At 33.1% G+C, this 18,296-nt stretch overlaps 1 protein-coding gene and 1 long non-coding RNA gene across 2 annotated transcripts; both read right to left on the minus strand.

The window, feature by feature from the left end:
• Window positions 1–352: 352 nt before the first annotated feature.
• LOC128284185 (uncharacterized) lies at window positions 353–10,811 on the minus strand. Its single transcript, XR_008274534.1, has 5 exons — window positions 10,785–10,811; window positions 9,226–9,265; window positions 7,743–7,785; window positions 1,458–1,542; window positions 353–632 (listed from the first exon to the last, which is right to left on the minus strand). It is a non-coding gene; the product is annotated as an uncharacterized LOC128284185 (long non-coding RNA).
• A 4,425-nt stretch (window positions 10,812–15,236) lies between these two features.
• LOC108484147 (tubulin-folding cofactor C) lies at window positions 15,237–16,283 on the minus strand. Its single transcript, NM_001330049.1, is given in 1 exon segment — window positions 15,237–16,283. A coding segment is annotated over 1 exon segment (1,047 nt).
• Between the last annotated feature and the right edge of the window lie 2,013 nt (window positions 16,284–18,296).

Here is an 18,296-nt window from a genome sequence, read left to right on the forward strand (position 1 = left end):
TATGGAACTGACCATATGTCACACACGGCCTAGACACACGCCCGTATGTCTGCTCGTGTAGACCTTTTTGGAGGTTATAATCCAAGCCAATGGTCACCCTCAGCATCCACTCGCATCTGTGAACTTCTATGGTATTTAACAGGGCCTAAATATGCCCATTAACTACCTTCAATGGTCTATTGCATGTTAACCTCATCTCATTGGTTTTATACATGCTAGATTAACCTTTTTGTATTAAGGATTACCATATCATCAAGCACATTTAGACTTGGCTCATTTTATAACTCATTGCCAATAATGACCTAGCCATATCCGAGTGATTAGGCCACATTCCATATGTTCATTCATGGTATACCACGTTTAACCATCTCATGAACATTTAAACACCAACATGCACAATTAGGAGGTTACAACCTATATCAAAATGAGCCATGTCTCGTGGCCGTATACAAAATGAATAAGTATATCATTCAAGCCCTTACAATGGTTAATCAATGACACATATAACAAAATAACCAAAAACCTATACATGCCATTGTAACAAAGTAAAAGTATTTATATACCAAAGCAAGATAAACTGATAGTGTTGACAATACTCCAATCGTCTTCCAATCTTCACGAGTCCGCGAGCTCTGTAAAATACGGAAAGGAAATGGGGTAAGCATTAACATGCTTAGTAAGTTCGGATAACAGGAAGATTAACTTACCGGTTATTTTGCATACTACCATAAAAGATATTCATGCCAAACATGTATAGTATAAATTCCCTATCACATACACTCAATCATCAAGTTAGTTTCCTCTCAAGCAATATAGCATTAATCTTGGTGAGCTCATGAATTCACACATTTCCATTCTCGTGTCTTATTATAGTCCCGTTGAATTTCTTAGAAATCTCGATGGGTATCCCATTTACCATCAAGTCATGATAATGACCATTTTAAAATATACACTCCCGTGAACCTCACTCTTACGGCGGGACTGCCAGTCCAGATTCAATCCCTCATAACATAAATTCAAGGAATATTGTCGGGATTACCATTCCAGGCTAAATCCTTTACAACGAAAATTACTCCGAAACATTCAAATCTGAAATGCCAGTCCAGGCTAATTTCAGTCCTTAATCGTATTACCCATCCGGGCTTAATCCACAATGCACATATATTCATCGAGAGGTTTGATCACTCCGGGCTGGATCCTTACTATACTGAGATCATTGGATTACTCGTCTGGGCTAAATCCCTTTCTGCAACACATGCATGATCTCATGTCATGTAAACAAGAATTTACCCATCGAATCTCCCTTTTTCATTCAACCAGGACAATTGTCATCTCTTTTTCATTTTACACTACCACATTTCATGAATTTTCATGCAATTAATATCTAAATTAACATACATTTAAGAATATGTATTTTCAAGTATATTTAAAGTTTATTTCGAGTTACACGAACTTACCTGGTAATTGCTTCAGTTTCGTATTTCGGTTATTCTGAAACCTTTCGTTTTCCACGGTCGACCTCAGAAATTGGTTCCTCGGAGTCTATATCAATAAAAATAAATTATTAATACCTCATACTATTTATTTCGGACCTAAATTTTACCCCGGGCAAAATGACCATCTTACCCCCAACATTTTATATTTTTACAAATTAGCCATTATGCTCGTATAATGCAATGCATGAAATTCCTTAGTTACCCATGCCTAGGCGAATGTATCTTAAGCTCATACCAACCCATAATTTCCTCTATTTCACATTTCTACCACATATTTTATACGTCTTTTTGGTCATTTCCATGAAAACCTACCAAGTAAAAGTTGTTTACCATCCTTTAAACTCTCATATTCCTCCATAAGTAATAAAAACACAAGCATCTCAAGCATGGGTAAATTTCCAAACATGAACCCTAGCTCGAGATATGGGTAGAAATGGATAGAGCATGTTTTGAAGATCTCAAAATTACAAAGAACATTAAAAACGGGGCTAGAAAGCACTTGCTATTGAGCTTGAAATGTTGAAAACCCTAGCTTGTAGAACTCTAGGTGTTTCGGCAGCTATGGGGAAGAAGATGGCTGATTTTGGTTTTCTTTTTCCCTTTTTTTAAGTTTATTATCAAATAACCAAAATGCCCCTCCTTACAAAACTTCCAAATTTTTCTATGTATGCCCATTTTCGTCCAAAAACTTAGAATTTGGGAAAATTTCTATTTAATACCTTCTAATTTATAATTCAAAGCAATTTCAAACAAATTGCTTCTAGAACCCAAGTTTTGCAATTTATTTAATTTGGTCCCTAATTTCCAATTGGACACCTTATACTTAGAATTTCTTCATGAAACTTTAACACACGCTTATTTTCATATCCTAGAACTCATAATAATCACAAAAAAAATATTTTAATGTCGGATATATGGTCTTGAAACCTCTATTCGGACTAGGCCCTATTTTAGGATGTTACATCTTGTATGCTGATAGGATCCTGATATACCATCCTTTTTTGACTTCTAGTTCTCAGAAAAAAAAAATCAGAACCTTAAATTAGATTTAAGTAATTTAGAATTGACATTAAAAAAGTGTTTACAATATACCTGTGATCCAATTGTGTTAAGCTAAACGCGTGATGTTCTGTTGTTCTCTTTTGGCTTATAGTTTGTGTACTCGTACCAGACTAAGACCAAAAATGTTAGAACCCCAAATTAGATTAAAATATTTTTGAATTGACATTAAAATAGTGTATACGATATACCTATGATCCAGTTGTATTAGGAAAAATGCATGTTGTTATATTGTTATTTTTTGGGCTTCTAGTTCTCGTACTCGTTCTAAACTAGGACTAAAAAAATCAAAACCCAAATTAGATTTTAATATTTTGGAATTGACAATGAAAAAGTGTTTAAGATATACATGTGTTCCCGTTGTGTTAGGTTGAATGCATGATCTTTTGTTGTGACCCTCACTTCCACATTTCCTACATCTCATAATTAGACCAACCCTACTGAGTTGTCTAGGCTTCATTTTTTTGGGTTCATTTTTTACCTTGATTCTATTCTTCTTTGGCCTACTAGGCATTGTTTTCTCAACTGATGGAAGCACGGGCTCAATGCCAGATTTAGTCCATTCATGTGACCCATTTATGGGTTGCAAAACTTATTCATGTGCTTTCAAATATGTGTCCTTGTGGTAGTACCTATGTAAGTGGTCGTCAGGATCTTGTTCAAGATGCCATATAGCATAGCAGGCATGGGGACAAGGGATCCCAGATAATAGCACAACAAGCATAGGGACAAGCAACCATTCAGACCTAGTATGGGTCTACACCCTTCTTTCCAACCTCTTTTCAATGCTTCAAAACAAATATAAAACCTCTTGAAATATGGTGGAGATTCAGGTGTGACTCTATTCACTGCCATCTTTATAGTACCTCCAGGATTTTTAGTCTCAACTCATCAATATAATCCCACAACATAGCAATTTCCTGTACGAAGTTCCCTGCCAAATCCTTCACCCTTTTATTGGCCCTTCTACACTTTGTCATATTAACATTGACATGCATTTTTACAGTTACCATTCTTTGTATATCCCTTAGCTTCATTTTTAGGTAGGCCCCAATAATAGCTTCAAAATGTTCTGCAATAACTTTTAGATTGACCATTTTATTTCTAAAACTAACATAATAGTTGTGCTCTTCATAGAAACTTTTCACCTACATGCATCTGGTCATGTTACTGTAACTTGCAAATATTCCCCATTTACACTTTTATGATGCAATGCATTAAACTCTAATCCTATTTGGTTCATTCTTGGTTATCTTAAGTTCCCTTCTACAACACATTAAATACTTACGAATTGCGAATTTGAATTGCTCACCATCTTTAAACAGCATCCCAATATAGAAGTTTGGACTTGCTGAGTTTGGATTGTATGTGGGAAACCTACTTCTTATTCTACAAACATCAAAATTGTCATCATCTTCTGACCCAAGTATGCTCCTATGATCATCACTATCAAAATATCCAATCAGATTTCCATCTTCTTCCTTACCAACACTATCATTTATTCATTCACAATCGACTTTTTCGGGGACCTCAGCCTCAAACTGCTCTTTAGAGCTTTTACTTTCAGTCTCATCAAATATTGTTTCCTTACCTTTCCCACTAGTTTTCCCCTCAACTTCCCTAACCCCCTCCTCACCACTTCTATCACTCTTACCACCTTCATTGACAGCAACATCAACCTCCTCCTCACCATATTTATCAATCTCACCACCTTCACTGAAAGTAACATCATCACCCTTCCCATCTAAACCTTTAGCAACCTCGCCACCCTTACCCAAACCCTCACTACCTTTACCTTCCTCACCCTCACCCTTACCACATTTACTACCAACAACCTCACCACCCTCTCCCTTACCCTCATCACATCACCACCCTCACCCTCACTACATTTACTGCCGACAACCTCGTCACCTTTATTACTATCACCACCAAATTGAAAATATGCTACAAATAACATTGATTCATCATCAACAAAAACAACAATGTCAATCTCATTGTAATAGCCCGTTTTCAGTAAAATCAAAATAGTGGTTTTAGAACCACTAATCTGAAGTCAAAATATTTATTTTATTATTATTTTAATGTCTACAGCATGTTAGTAGTGTCGTATAAAAATTTCACTAAGAAATTTTATCAATTGCTTGCTTAATTTGATAAAAAGGACTAAATCGCGTAAATTTCAAAACTTGAGTTCTATTAGCTAAAGGTGTCTAATAGCTATGAAACCTTAAAGTAGATGTCCTTATGTGGTAATTAGGCCATTAATGAGTTATTGGATGATAATGGCTTGGTATTTTGTGTAATTATTAAATATTTTAAAGGTTAATTTAGGAAATTAACAAATAAAGGTTAATTAAAATAAAACAAAAATTATCATCATCTTCCATTATCTACTTTCAACTGAAAAATGCAAGGGAAGAATCCATTTTTGAATGTTTCATTCAGCCATCTTTATTTCTTCATTTAGGTATGAGATTTTGATTCGTTTTTAATGATTTCTATGTTTCTGAAGTCATTGTAGCTTAATCTAGCTAGCCCTGAGACTAATTTGTGAAACCGTTAAAAGTATAGGGTTTTACCATTGATGGATGTATATGTATTTTGATTTTTGATGATAGAAAATGGATGGTTGTTGTTAGATAAACAACATTTGTTAAGTGATTTTTGATTAAATTGTCAATTAGGGATTAAATTGAGAAATGTGAAAATTATATGGTAAAAATGTGAAATATGTGGAATATAGGGCCTGCTAGGTACTTAATTGATATTCAGCTAGCATGGGTATAAGTTGAATTGCATGAATTTGAATTTTTATGAGCTAGGGACTAAATTTGTAAAAATGTTAAAATATAAAAGGTAAAAGTGTAAAATTGCCATAATATGAATTTTGGATTAAATTGAATAGAATGTATTTTGAATGAGTTAAATTTGATTATATAGATCAAGAAAAGCAACGTACGGATCTAGATCGGGGGAAAAATAAAGTATTAGATTAGTCGATCCTATTCCGTCGTTTTGGTGATCGAGGTAAGTTCGTAAGTTAATAAGCATTAATGTAATTTTGTTTTAAATGCTTTATAATTGCATTATTGATGAATATGAATTTATGAAAATGTTCGATGAAGATTTGGCGACGTGTGAAATCCCAGTCGAACCTTAGGAATAGATAGGGTACAAATGACATGTCATTAGGGGTTATTGTGTTTTGGGTGCTGGTCCGTAAGTTCTACCGGCGACTGAGTTTTTTGGCATGTGTTACGGATTCTCGTCAGCTTGTGTGAGAAGCACCATTTAGCTACGTCTTAACCGTTAGCTTGTGTAAGCAGACCCAATGATAGCTCGAGATGAGCATTTGCATATGAGATATGAGATTGAGATGGTTTCGACCATGTATTGGCACTTAGGGTGCGAGATTCCCTAGTATCCGATATTACTCCAAATGGTTCAACGAGTATATTAATAATATGAAAGGGTAAGAGATTGATACGTATCAGTGCAAGTATGTACGTAAACCATATGAGCATTGAATTTATGAAATTTATGAGTTTCATAATTTACCATGTGGATGAATATATGTTAGCCTTGTGATTAAGTTGAGTTGTAGTATATTTTGTTTAAATTACTTAAATTGTGAATGAATGGTAAGTTATACTTATTAGCCATACGAGCTTATTATGCTTAATAGCTTACTCTGTTTACTTTTCCGTGTTTTATAGTGATTTTAAAGCTCTCTCAGATTGGGAGTTGTCGGAGATCTCATTACGCTATCCAACCGTCGTTTTTTTTACTTTTGAACTTGTGTACTTTGTTATATGGCATGTATAGGTGTTGTAATTAATATGGTATATATATTTGTAATGTTGTTAGCCAATTGATTTGGCTTGTAAATGATGTATGTTTTGGTTATATGTATAGCCATGTGATTTGGCTTATTTTGGTATACTTGGTTATGTATATATATGTGTAAATGACCTTTGATGTTTGGTTTACAATTTCTATGTAAATTTCTTGTTCTGAATTGGTATTTTAAGTACAAAATGATGGAATTTGATAATGTGGTATGCATGTTGATTTAGGCACAAAGTCTAATAGGTGAGTTTGATCATTTAGGTAATTTTTAGATGTGAAATTGGTATGAATTTGAATGGCTATTTGGGATGCTCATGAGCATTTTGGTTGTTGGTGTTGGTAGTATATGATTTTGTCTTGAAATTGGTTGGTTATAAGTGCCTATTTATGCATTGGTTGTTTGTACATTGTTGAACCCAAGTTGACATCATTTGGGGTGAGAAATGTGGCTTGGAAAATAGCCTATTTTTGTCCACACGGGCTAAGACAAGAGCGTCTGTCTCAATCGTGTATGGCACACGGCTAGGTGACACAACCATGTGTCCCTTGGTAATTAATTAGAAACCAAGTCAATAGCTCCACACTGCCTAGCACATGAGCATGTGACTTGGTCGTGTGGCATAAGTCTGTATACCCTTCAATTTTCACACGGCCTAGCACACGGCCTGACACACGGGTGTGTGTAGCTATTTTGAAGGGTACACAGGCTAGTCACACAGGGGTATGGTTGGCCGTGTGACCCAAGTCAGAGAGTTACACGGGGTAGGACACGGGCTGGAACACAGCCATGTGATTCCATTTCTAATGTCCAGACTGCCTGTGACACAGGCGTGTGTCCCAGTGTTTTGAAAATTTTTCTATGTTTTTCCAAAATTTTCCTGAGTTATCAGTTTAGTCCCGAACCACTTCTAATGCTTATTTTTGGCCTCGAAAGCTCGTATTAGGGACTATATGATTGTATCTAAATGATGTTTATTTGGATATAAGAATTGTATGATTGTTTAATCGATAAGTCTAGTAATGCTCCAAAACCCTATTCCGGCGACGGATACGGGTTAGGGGTGTTACACTAATGCTCTACATATAAGTCTATCTCCTTATAATTAACCCAATAATTTATAATGTCAATAATGCTACTATCATTCCACACAACCCTAAAGTTATTCTACAAAGTCTTACTGCTAAGTACATGGAAATAAATTAGTTGCATTGTGTTAAGCCCTAACCTATCTTTAACTATTTTACACAACTCAAAATATGATATCGTATTTGGATCCTCTTTAAGCCTCACCATCTCACCACCTTAATACCTAACATGGGGATTATGTACGAACTTACCCCCAACATGCAAGTTGATATAGTATTCCTCCTCTACAGACATCTGCAGTTTAAAGAATAAAAAACATAAGCATAATGACAAACAATGTGCAGCAAAAAATGGTATATACAAACAATTTATTAAATAATATAAATTATAAACAGTTTATATAAAGTTAAATGATTTAATAATTATATATATGTCATAACAGCACAACAATAAAACATGAAGGGACCATTAAGAGTTATTACTAAGTTCACAGAAAATCCAAAATTATTACCCCCACCAAAGTTATCAGCAACAACAAACAGAAACAGCAGCTAGCAGGCATATTAAACATAAAGCTTCTTCTTCAAAAAGGACATGTTAAAGGCTACATACTGAAGGTTATGGTTTATAACAATACTCTTGAACTTAGAGTTACAAAGGATGGTAGGGAAATAATTGGTGAAGGAATAAGGCATATTTGCCAAATATATTAGCAAAGCCCTTGGAAAATTGTTTGTACAAAGGATGCAGAACTCAATGAAACTACAAATTAACATTGCAAATGTTGAACCTGCAAAAGATGAGATCTCTAGCTTGGCAAAGCAAGAAGAAAAACTTCTTAGCAAAAGGAATTGCATATTAAATTAAAAAATACAAATTATTTACTAAACATAAAAAAATATTCTTAAACCAAACAAGAAATAATAGTCTTTTTTATTAGCTCAACAAAACTATAGTTATATTAGTAAAGTGAGTATAAATTGACAACAATTGTGAAGGCTCAAATACTCTTCAATTGTGAAGTCAATCAATTATATACAACTATAATAACTAAATTTTAGAAAAATAATAATAATAATTCAACTCCTCCAATTGTCAGTTAATGATAATTAAAAACCATGGAAAGACAGATAATATTTGAACAAATAAATAAAATAGTACAGTATTAGGTTTTCATTTATTTAATTTTTCCCAGGACATTAGGCCATTCCCTATTGGATCTATCCTTAAAGTTCTACCGAGAATGCAGACAAAACTAGAAAAGTATATAATTTAAGCTCAATTTAAATTCCTAGAATCTTTTCAATTAATAAATAAAATTGTTTTAATGATATTACTTTTACATTCCATGACAATTTCAACCAACAACACAAAGCAAAATGATGGAATTCAAAATCTGGCAAAGAAGATATATCTATATTCAAACCTAAAGGCTTCAAAAAATTTCAAACTTCAAATTTTTATTGTTTTTCCTTCTCCCTCTTTCTCACTTCAAAGATATTTTATTATTTCATATTAAACGTATTAGCTCAAAGGGAATCTTCCTTTAGTCAGTCCTCAATGTACAAAAAAACAAGACACTGACAAGTTTATTGGGGGAAAGATTTATTAAACTCCAAATACATGAAAAAGTTATAGTAAAGTAAAAAAACAAAAGAAAATCTCAACAAATACAAAAAGAAACAATCATACAAAACAAAGTATTAAAATGAAGAACAGTTTGTTTATTTGTACCTTTTCTTCTCTATGATTTGGAGTATGAACCTTCACCAATCTTCACTACAAAAGAACCAAGAGAAAACACGTTATAAATGAATCTTAAACCCGCAATTCCCCAAAATCAACAATCCCATAACCCAAAAACTCTTGAAAATCTCCAAAATTTTGAAACCTAAACCAAAATCGCCAAACCCAAGAACCTTAAACATTAATCGAAATAACATATATAATAGTTTGAAAGTGAAAATTATAAAAACATACCCCAATTTTTTCCTTTATCGAGTTAGGGTTCTAATATTTTGTTTTGATTAACTGATCCAAAATTTAGGCTTCAATTTTTTATTGTGATCAATCGGGCTTCTCTTTTCTGGTTAGTGTTTAACTTGTTTAAATTTTTTTAATTGTTTTAATTGTGGGTAAATCCCAAAAATTTTCTAAATGTTTTTTTTATTTTAATTATTTTTTAAGTTTAAATTCATGTGCTAACATAGTATTATTTTGTCTTATATGCCACATCAGCATTTACATACGTGTAGCACCTGGGTGGAAAAAAAAATTCCATATCAGTGCCATTAATCCCTTAACGGCCACATCAGGAAGACTATTAAAAATGACTATTTTGACCAAAAAAATAAAGGTTATGTATGAAAGTACTCTAAAAAAACCTTCAAGGCCAAAGTAACCCCACACCCAAACGCTATGGGCTAATTTTGTCATTATGCAAATTTATTTTATATTTAATAACTTCTAAATCATTCATTCTTCATACTATTTGATTAGTTTTGAATATTTAAGACACTTTTAAATTTAATAAAATTAAAATTCTTCCAAAACAATTTTTGCTCAAATAAATTAAAAAATTTATTAACATAATTGAAATGTTCATGGAACTAGTTTATTATTTTAGTAAATTGTATAACTATTACCTATATATGGTTAGTTACACATGGTACTGGTAGAATAAAATAATGATACACATCTCATATTTTTAAAAATTAAAATCATTTATTTATTTTCTAAATTATTTTTATGTAGCATAGACAATACTATAGAATTAAAACAATGATACACCTCATATTTTTAAAGAAAACCGATTTTAATATATTTTTAAAATTTTATGCAATTTAGAAAAATCAACCTAAACAAATGATTTGGTTGTCCAAATTTATTTTAGACTTATTTTTAATAATTTTAATTAATTTTTTTAAAAATTTGAATTTTATTTAATATTTTTATAAATTTTAAAATGTTTTACATTAATTATTAAAAAGTAATAATTAGTTCTTTTATAATTTAAAAAAATTAAGTCCAAAATGAACCTTGACAATCATTTGTCCAAGTTCATTTTGACATAAATTTTAGATATTTTAATAAAATTTAAATTTTTTATTAGCGTGACACTATCATATCAATAATTGTTGTTGACATGAGCTACCATGATAATAAGAAACGAAAAACGCTGATGAAATGACCTAATTAATACAACTGAAAAGTTTGAGGACTTAAAAAGTATTTTTTGCGGAGGGAGTTAAAATGAATTTTTTTTTTTTGTCAAAGTTCAGGAGCTTTTTTACCCATTAACTGAACTGGACCATTATTACAATATAATCTGCAATGAAGATCCATCCAGCATCTTCCATCGACATGTTTCTGAACTTCCTAAGATCAGCAGATTGTAATCAATGATGTTGATCATGATCCGTTGGCCAAACTAAATAAAAGATAATCAAATATTGCAGTGCACCTTCATCCCTCCGGTAAAAGCCCCATAGAATATTACTTAAACAAATAAAAGAAATGCAAAAGAGTGGTCGCAGAAGCAGTTAAAAAGAAATATACTTATATTACTTCCATTACACGTGAATCGTATCTGCTAACGTTATGCCACACCAACTTCACCCTCTTCAACTATTTATAACCCAACAAACCTAACAGAAAGCATGAAAAACATAAAATAAAATGAGGTGGGACCTCAAAATCTATGCTAATTTCATCATATCTTCAATCTTAATTACGTGTACAAAAGTTCACCTACGTCCATGCATTGCATCCTATTGGACATGACACACAAGTGCACCCACACCTCTCACTCCATAACCAAAGTTCTTGTAAAGACGAAGACTATATGATTTCTTCTGAAATGATACTAGCTAGAACTTAGGGTCATCAATCCATTTTTTTAAAATGAAAATTTTTAAAGCTTCTTGTTTACTCCTTGTTTTCGTTGTTTTCGTTGATTAGTTTTTCTCAACCGTTATGCTTAATGAAATAGAAATAGGAATAGGATTAAAAAAATCTATTTTAAGAAATGATCTGGATGCATCATCCCTATATAATATAACAAATATACGGTGTAAAAGTACTATAGAGGCCCCCATACTAGGCTTTTTGCATTTTATCCCTAAAAAGATAGCAAATTAATCCCTATACATTAGATCAAAAAGTAAATAGTCTTTTTTGTTAAAAAATTCATTTAATTCTACTCTTAAAAATTGGCGTGGCTATCAAAATGACCAAACAGTTACACGTGTACCTCATTCTGACATATAAAGACTAGTTTTTAATAGCAAAAATAGATGAAATTTTTAACAAAATGATTAGTTTGCTCTTTGACCTAATGTACAAGGACTACTTAATCTATTTTTTTAATAGAAGAAACAAAATACAATTCGACTTCTAATACAAGGACCTCTATGGTACTTTTACCCAAATACATATAATAAGGAAATTTTGACAATTTTTTGTAACAGTTGGAATCTTTATATCATTGTTGGCCATCAACAACCATGTATTACTTGTTGACTAAACTCTCATCGGCAGTGACATCATATTCACAGATAAAGACAGTGAAAAAGAAAGTTGAGTCTGATAGTTTATTATTGCATGCTCTAAATAGATATAAAACATACCAACTTAGAGAGAATAACCTAAATTTGTTGCAAATTCGAAAATTCCACTTTTTCTATAATATCTAATAAGATATCATGTATTGCTCAAAAAGCTTGTCAACAGATTAATTGCTATCTTGCATATATATTTCCTAGTGAGAGCAAAGCAGCAATATACGCAACCAAGTTCATTTAATGAAAAATAATAACAAAACTTGCTTAGTATAATACAATCATAGCGACATTAATGTGTATATATATATAGACACTCTAAACAAAAAGTCACATTATTATGTTAAAAGGGGTTATTCATACTCCACAAGGTCTACTGGTTAATTATAATTTTCTGTATATGTCGTCTGTTTACATATTTACAATTTAATTTTATCTGATCATTTTAGAACAATATAAAGTAATTTGATTTGCTGGTTTATAGTACCTGCTAATTCATTTCCTAGATAGAGTAAGATTTTACTAATTTGACAAGTGGCTTTAATTAGAAATCTGTAGTTTCTCTTTGTAGTAACTTTTCCTTCATCACTTTCTAATCATAACTTTTAGGACTAATTTGGCAATACTTTTAAAAATACTTTTAAAAATGCTATGAAAAAGTACTTTTGAGAAGTGTTTTTAAAAGTTTGATTTAAAATTTGAGTGTTTAAGATTGCTGTTAAAAGTACTTTTGAGAAATAAAATGTCTATTTTAGACATATTATTATAAAGTAACAAATATGCATTTAAATAATATTTAAATTAGTTAATATTATTATATTTTAGTAAGAATATAAAATTTATTATAACTTCTTGTTAATATTTTAATATATAAAATATAAGTTTTAAATATTTTAAGCAATAAATATTAATTATTTATAAAATTTAATTAGAATATATAAACAATATTTTAAATATTTAAATATAACTATTAAATATTTGTATTAGTATTTTAAAAATATTTTTTATTTTTAATTAATGATTTTAACACATTTGTAATTAAGTACCAAGAAAAAAAAAATACTATGTTATTGGAGGGGTGAAAAAATAATTAAGCATTAAAAGTGCTTTTGGGAGAGAAAAAGTTAAAAATTTTAACTTTTCCTTTTCAGAATTACTTTTCAAAAGCACTTCTGAAAAGTTAAAAATTTCAGCCAAAAACAGCTTGTTCTGCACAGCTTTTCTTTCAGAAGTGCTTTTGGAGCCAGAAGTACTTTTGAAAAGCAATGCAGAAATGACCCTTAACTTTGGGAAAGAAATCCTGGAAGTCATCCCATCCTGGGCCTAGCTCTTATTAATAGCCAGATATGATTTAACTTAATTAACCCCATTTGACTTATTCCACTAAACTACCTAGAGGCACATGGCCCACACCCAAACTTAATTTATATGGGATTTAACACCAGCCCAGGTCCTAAGGCCTAGCATATGGATAAGTTAATTATGAAACAGAGAACTTGTTGGCAAATATGATTATATCTTCAATTTTACATAAAATCCAAATATTCAGGAGACCCATGCAAATGACAGGTTAATACTAAGAGCCCCGTTGATTTGGTGACATTTCATCATAAGAATTACTTGCACATTTATGAAGTAAACTAAGCTAACAAACAATTCAATGGTTTGAACTACAACAAAATGAAGAGAAGTAAAACATACCTCAAAAAATTGTAGTCTGCCAAACTGTCTCCAGACCAACTTAAATTCGAGAAAGCATTATAAGGCAATAAGATTGAAGAAGTTGGAATTAATTATATGGGAAGCACATAAATAATTTTTCAAGCAGGGACTAGTTATGGAAACTGAAAGAACGGGAGAGTTGGTTCATGAAATCTGAGTAGCTACGATAAGGTACAAGAGAATCTCAATCAAACGTAAGATGTCTTTGTATACATCTAGATAACGTGTTTTCAAACCCCACCCAGACACTGGCAAAACCAAGCATCCCTCAGGTCTACTTTAGCAAATGTCACTCGGGCAGAGAAGTGGCCATGAAATCACGGTCCGATATCAGAAGTTGGTAATAAACTGAGAATTTGCTTGAGCTAGGATCCGTAAATGGTAGAGAAAAGTAGAGAAGCTCCAAAAGTTCCCACAACATAAACTTGGAAAATGAGATAGGCAGCCTAAGGAAGTTCTATTCGGAACAATTTAAACTATTTCGACCCCATCAAGTTCAATGGGATAAGTACCTTTTTCATTTTTACTACAGTCAAACCCCAGGATCAATGAGACACATGCCTGTCCTCATTTGCAAAATGCAGCATTGCGCCTCTGCTTCAAAGTCCTGGAACTGCTCGGGAAACTGGGAAACAAAGTGAGGGAAAGAAGGAATAATATAGAAAAGAAAAAATAAATAAAAATGAATACCTGAGCTCCCCATTTGAAATGAAAATTTCAGGGGAGGAAATAAAAAACAGCAGAGATACTAAAATGAGAACTTAAGCAATCGTGCTTTAAGTTGTCAGGCTAATTCATTCAACCCAAAAGATAAAAAGGAGACGCTTAAAGCTCCAACAGCCAACTCTGGAAAGCATCTTTGCAGCCATAGAATAGAAACTGGCTACATATTTCAGCTCAATCCAACTAAACCCAGAACCCATCATCATATTTATGATTGCCCTCATCTAATCTCAATATATTTTTAATTGACACTTCCAAAATAAACAGTATTCGTAGTGCACTTTGCGTGGAAAATGCGGAAAATTGAGTGGGAAAAACAAACCAGCCACACAGGTAAAGTTCAACAAACAAATAGATTCTACTTTTTAAATCAGGGTTCAATGCAAAATATGTTCTATAAAAGATTCAAAAGACTACAAAATGTATATGAAGTAAATAACCTGGACTGCAGGCACACATGAAATCACAACTAAACAAAGCAGAAAAGATTGCCATCAGCTTTCATTTGCCATGAGTCTGACAAAATAATTGAGAAGCTTGTAATTAAAAACTTAAAAGAAGAAGAATGACGTAACTAGAGCACTTTTTGAAATATAAAAAGTGCTCCCTTGCCACTTCATTTCCCATTCTATTTCGAAGAAAAAAAAATCTGAGATAACAAACATAAGTTCAAACATGACCATATTAACTCAAATAATTCGAAGACTCTAATTACAAATACAAGCTTTAGCTACCTTCGCTTTTGCTCCCAATATCCTCAGTCCGAACCTTCCCAACCCTCTCATTCTCCGGTAAAACACACCAATTCGGCGACTGCACAGCTCGCAACCACTTAAAATCATCAACATTCCCCCAATTCCCCGTCTCTTCACTCAACCCTGCCTTCTCCAAATCCATCTCGATCCCTTCATAATCCAAACAGTACGGAGCGAACCTCACAACATTGCTGTCCTCAATTATTGGCCTACTCCTCACTCTCAAATAAAAGTCACAACTTTTCGCCAAATGAATTCTTATCTGATGCGACGCCAATACGAAAACACAGCCTTCCACTTCCTCTATCAAAATAGACCCAATTACAGGCCCCATATAAACCTTGCAGTTCTTCAATCTGTTCACAAAAACCGCATTGCAGCAGCCGATTAATCTTACCTCACAAGATTCCAGATCAGATAGCGTAAACTCCCCTATCTCTGTCCCCCGTAATTTCTTCACTAGGGTTTCGTTTGTTTTATTTCTAAACCCTGGGGAATTAGGGAGTTTGAAATTGAACACCGAAACGGTGTCGGGTTTTATACGTTCAGGTTCTTTGGAGAGTTCCTTTTTCGCTGTGGCTTTGTTTTTGAAGGAGAATTTCTTTTTGGGGATCAATTCGGAGTTTAAGATCTCCAAATTTTGCTTTAAATCGGAGATGGTTTTGAGAGAAGAGCGGACTTCATAAGAAGGAAGGAAATAAGAATTCTCGGCGACGAGTTTCTCGAGGTCCGAGATGGAGGAGGAGATATTGGCGAAATGAGATCTGAGGCGAGATGGATCCGATGTAGCAATGAGACGGGAGTTGGCGAGTTGGGAATCAATGGATTGCTTGGAGGCGGAGAATCGGGAGAGAAAGGAGGAGGTGGACTCGGAGGAGTTGGCTGAGTCGGATCGGCGAGCCAGTGAGGTGTCTAAACGAGCTTGGTGGCGATTGGAGAGGCGTTCGAGCATGGCTTGGTGCTTTTTCTGTAAATCGGCGTCGAGATCTAGGGTTTTAGTTGGGAGATTGGTGTGTGGGCTGTCTTCTTCCATGCTGATTTGGAGATTTTTTTTTTTTCGCTATTTCTTCTTTTTAATTGCAGCAACTGCAAATCAGCAAGGACAAAACAAAAGATCTAGTTTCTAGTTGAAGAAAAAGAGTGTTGATTACGAAATTTTCCCGGGCATTCGGTTTTTTTCTTATATTTTTGAAATAACCTGTATAGATTCAACGAGTTTTTCATAATCTGACCGTAAAATATTTTTTATTTATTTATTAAAAGTAAAAATAAAATAATATATATACTTTTTTATTTTTAGAATATTGGTATTTACTATTTTGTGCTATGATTAATACATATGTATTGATTTTGAAAATGTTATGTTTTATGAAACCTAATAACAACAACATTTTTTAATGTTTTGGAAGTGTTTTTTAATATATATTGAAATAGGATTATAACTAAATTTAAAATCAAATTTTTTAAAAAAAAATGTTTCATTAGAATATTTTGGCTATATGCCGATTTTTTTAAAATTAGTGTTTCAGGTTTTTTTTTCAAAAAATTAGGGACATAGGTCATTTTTAGATAAAGAAACAAAAAGCGTACTTAGTTGGACGTGTTTTCCATTTCTCTCCCAAGGGTAGGATTTTTAATATTTTTAAGTTTAGAGTTTGGGGGTTTAGGTTTTTTAAGAAGGTTTTAGGCTTTCTATTGGAATCACGAAATTTCATAGACAGTTTTGAGAAGTTGGGGATGTGATAATGTGCCTCATAACATATACATTTCATATGTCATGGCGGGATATAATCATCACCTTAAAAACTCATCTTGAGGAAATCATGATTTAAGGTGACAGTGCTTGATACAATCAGGGGTCAAAGTCTAGGTGAATGTCCCAGTTGGAGACCGTAATGCGATCACGGGTTCAAGTATAATTGGGGGCCAGTTGACGGTCGTTACATGAACACAAGTTCAAGCTTTTTGGATACCCCACAAATTATATACCATACATGATATTGAGGTCATAATCATAAGGAAACACGGAGGGATTTTCGATGTAATCAACGTAATTTTTTTCTCTATTTCCAAGCAGTCGGTATCTTTAACCTTCCATTCTTATCCAAAGGTTGACACCAAGGTGAACACAAAAGGACTCTCAAGGGGAGAGCGGATGTTTTGATGGAAGTAAAACTCAAACTCAAGTCGGCATGACAACAGTTGTAGTTATTAATGGATTATTTAATAAAAGCAATTGTCATCAGCCCGAAAAGAGCATCACCGTTACTCCATCGAAACAGCCGCTCTCCACCTGAGAGCCTTCTTGCGTCCACAACGATGTCGGCCTTCAGATAAGAAAGAAGGTTAAAGGTACATGTTGTTTGCAAATAGAGAAAAATATTACGCCAATTATAGCGGAAAGCCCCACAGTTTTTCTCTATGATTATGCCCTTAAACTTCTGTATGGTATTTATAATGCAACATTTTTGGGCATCTGAAAAGTTTGAGCTCGTGGCCGCGTAACAACCGTCAACTGCCTCCCCCTTTATACCTCGATCCACGATCGCATAATGGCCATCGATTAAGACCTCCACATAGACTTCCACTCATAACTGTACAAAGCAAAATCACCTCAGAACTCAACTTCTCCAAAATAGGCTTCGAAGGTAATGGTCCCATCTCAGCACGATATATGAAATGTGTATGGCTCGAAGGGAATCGCATCACCGACAACTCAAGAATACCTCGAATATGAACCAAATATTTTTAGCTACCCAAATTTTTAAGACCAATAAATGTTTTATAGTGAAAGAATGGAGAGGCTTAGGGAGAAAGTTGTTTAAGGGATGATAAAGCATTAAGTGGGAGACCCCTTTTATAGATGTGGGGAAAGAGGTGGATTACAAAGAAGAAATTTCCCGCGGTAAAAAACTAGCCACAGGACTAGTGTGTTCAACGAATATATTCAAAATAGGCTTACAGTCGACTAAAAAATACAACAAGTCAAGTACTTTTAACCTGTAGTAGAAGAAAAATGTTAGAGAAAGCATATTGAGTTGAGCGA

This window comes from Gossypium arboreum, chromosome 11 (genome assembly GCF_025698485.1).
Source record: "Gossypium arboreum isolate Shixiya-1 chromosome 11, ASM2569848v2, whole genome shotgun sequence".
Taxonomy (NCBI): Eukaryota; Viridiplantae; Streptophyta; class Magnoliopsida; order Malvales; family Malvaceae; genus Gossypium; species Gossypium arboreum.